Source organism: Cebus imitator, unplaced genomic scaffold, assembly GCF_001604975.1.
Source record: "Cebus imitator isolate Cc_AM_T3 unplaced genomic scaffold, Cebus_imitator-1.0 Scaffold318, whole genome shotgun sequence".
In the NCBI taxonomy this organism is placed as follows: Eukaryota; Metazoa; Chordata; class Mammalia; order Primates; family Cebidae; genus Cebus; species Cebus imitator.
The window spans coordinates 716572-719079 of record NW_016107633.1 but is presented as its reverse complement, the minus strand read 5'-3'; the positions used below and the strand labels follow the sequence as shown (position 1 = coordinate 719079).

Sequence of the window (2508 nt, the reverse complement as noted above, 5' to 3'; positions counted from 1 at the left end):
CTCAAAAAAAAAAAAAAAAAAAAATAGAAATTGAACTTCTAATGGTTATAGAGCCTGGGAAGTCCCAGATCAAGGGGCAGGCATTTGGCAAGGGCCTTCTTGCTGTGTCCTTTTATGCTGGAAGGGTGAATAGGAGAGAAAGGCAAAAGGGGGCCCAAACTCATTTTTAAAATAAGGAACCTACTCCTAATGATGATGACATTAATCCATTCATGAGAGTAGAGTCCTCAAGTCCTAATCATCTTGTAACTTCTCCCCTCTTAAAACTGTTACAATGGCAATTAAGTTCAATACATGCTTTTTGGGGGTCACAATTAAACCATAACAGTGTATATCTATCAGGTTTTTTTGATTAAAAAACCTATAAACGTTTTTTTTTTTTTTTTTGAGATAGAGTCTTGCTGTATTACCCAGGCTGGAGTGCAGTGGAGTGACGTTGGCTCATCACAACCTTCACCTCCCGGGTTCAAGCCATTCTTCTGCCTCAGCCTACCAGGTAGTTGGGATTATAGGTGTGAGATACTACACCCAGCTACCCATTTTTTGTGAGCCTTAGTGGATCATCCTGAGTATCCCATGTGAGAGACAATCGCTTTAGCCTCATTTTTTAATTACTTAACTAGCACTTAAGCTGTAAAAGGTGTAACTAAATACTTGACTCCGTGATGTCATATGTCAAATGCTGATTTTTAAAAATTCGTGTAATTCTATAGCTTTTAGCAAAATTAACTCTTCTGAAGCAAAGCTCTCATATTTGTTTCTCATCCTTACTGTATAATAAGTCCAAGCACATAACTGTCCCCTTTATTGTATGATAATTCCATCTACATAAACTGTCCTGTTATTACTTAACCAAGATCACAGTCCCAATCATTGTCACAACTCCTGAATTTTGTTCCATTTCTTCCACAACCAGCCTAATTTTACCCCTCTTCAGTGACAGAAGAGGCCTGCACTATGGTTGAACCTAAATATATTTGCTATTTCAGGTGACTTTTAGTGATGTGGCTATAGACTTCTCTCACGAAGAATGGGGATGGCTAGATTCTGCTCAGAGGGACTTATACAAGGATGTAATGGTCCAGAATTATGAGAACCTGGTCTCTCTAGGTAAGGATATCACCCCTTCCACTCCAATAGGGGACACCTTTCTTTTGTCACTCTGAATTGCTGGAGATCCTCCCAAGTAAGTGGCTGAATTTCTGTACCATGTTCCCAAGGAAATGTGTAGCTCTGTTGTGCCCTGCCTGAAGCTTATCTTTCCATGTCAGTGAACACCCTTCATCCCTTCCTGTGGTACCTCTTGCGATGGCCTCTCGTAATAGAGGACCGCAGCTTAAGCAATTCTATATTCTTCCTGTAAGCAGGTCTTTCCATTACTAAGCCATATGTGATCACGTTATTGGAGGATGGAAAAGAGCCCTGGATGATGGAGAAAAATCTTTCAAAAGGTGTGACTCCAGGTGAGTCATGGTGAACGAGACAAGGGAAGTTTTTGTTAAAGATGCTTATAATGAGTGTGGAAGCATTTTAGGGATACTGTCTTCAAAGATCTCAGATATAAATGAAAAACTGAGGGGTATTTAGCTTAGCTTTTCAAAACAATTGTTCCTCTATCTCAAATTATTATCTATACCATTCATGTCATCTAATCAAGGTTAGAGGTTTTTGCCATCATAATAATTCAAATTGTTACTCTATTCATGACAAAGTAAGGCAAATTATTCCTTCTTAAATCTACTTATGGAAAAATATACTGATTGTTTTATGCTAAGAAAAGCTGTCAATTAGTTGGGAAATCACTTTTCTAAAGCTGAGCTTTGTAGATGAAATATGAACATATTAGAGGAAGTAGGGAACATATAAAAATATGTTTCTAGAAAAAATATTTTCTAATGTCCAGTAAATGACATGATTCATACAGTTTCTTCATAACTTCAGAAAGCCCAAATCTTTGCCAGCTATAAAGAACATTTATTTTGTTTTAACTGAAACTGTTTAAGGTAGTAATATCAATTCTGTCTTTTAAGCATGTTAATCTGGCAGCAAACTGAAATTAATTGAATGTTGGAGAAAAAGGCTATGAGACAAAATGCAATGTTTTGTACATGATTATACGCACAAAGTGATGCTTGGAATCCAGAATGCCTTCCACATTTTATTTCTGATCGTTTCCTTTTTTTGCATACTATTTGATCCATTACATATATTTTACCTATTTCTGTTATCACATTCTGTTCCTGCTTCTGTGAACTCTGTATTCTCTGCTTCCCTTCAGCATTGTTCAGGAATCATTGAAATATTTGAGTTGTCAAAACTATGTGTTTTCTGGGGGCTTCATTTCTAATCCAGTTCTCTAATTCCATTGTAGTAGTTTCTTTTTAAGAAGTTTAAGCCGGGCGCGGTGGCTCACGCCTGTAATCCCAGCACTTTGGGAGGCCGAGGCGGGTGGATCACGAGGTCAAGAGATCGAGACCATCCTGGTCAACATGGTGAAACCCCGTCTCT

At 37.9% G+C, this 2508-nt stretch overlaps 1 protein-coding gene across 9 annotated transcripts in view; it reads left to right on the top strand.

The window, feature by feature from the left end:
- Positions 1 to 2508, top strand: part of ZNF181 (zinc finger protein 181) — an 8606-nt gene that overhangs the window by 3637 nt on the left and 2461 nt on the right. For 4 of the 9 annotated variants that reach the window (XM_017504212.2, XM_017504211.2, XM_037729837.1 and 1 more), the window contains exons 3-4: positions 990 to 1110; positions 1368 to 1463. In XM_017504212.2, the coding sequence (XP_017359701.1) occupies positions 990 to 1110; positions 1368 to 1463 (217 nt within the window). Of the gene's footprint in view, positions 1 to 394; positions 497 to 989; positions 1111 to 1367; positions 1464 to 2508 lie in introns of all 9 variants that reach the window. The other 5 variants (XM_017504209.2, XM_037729836.1, XM_017504208.2 and 2 more) reach the window with 2 other exon arrangements.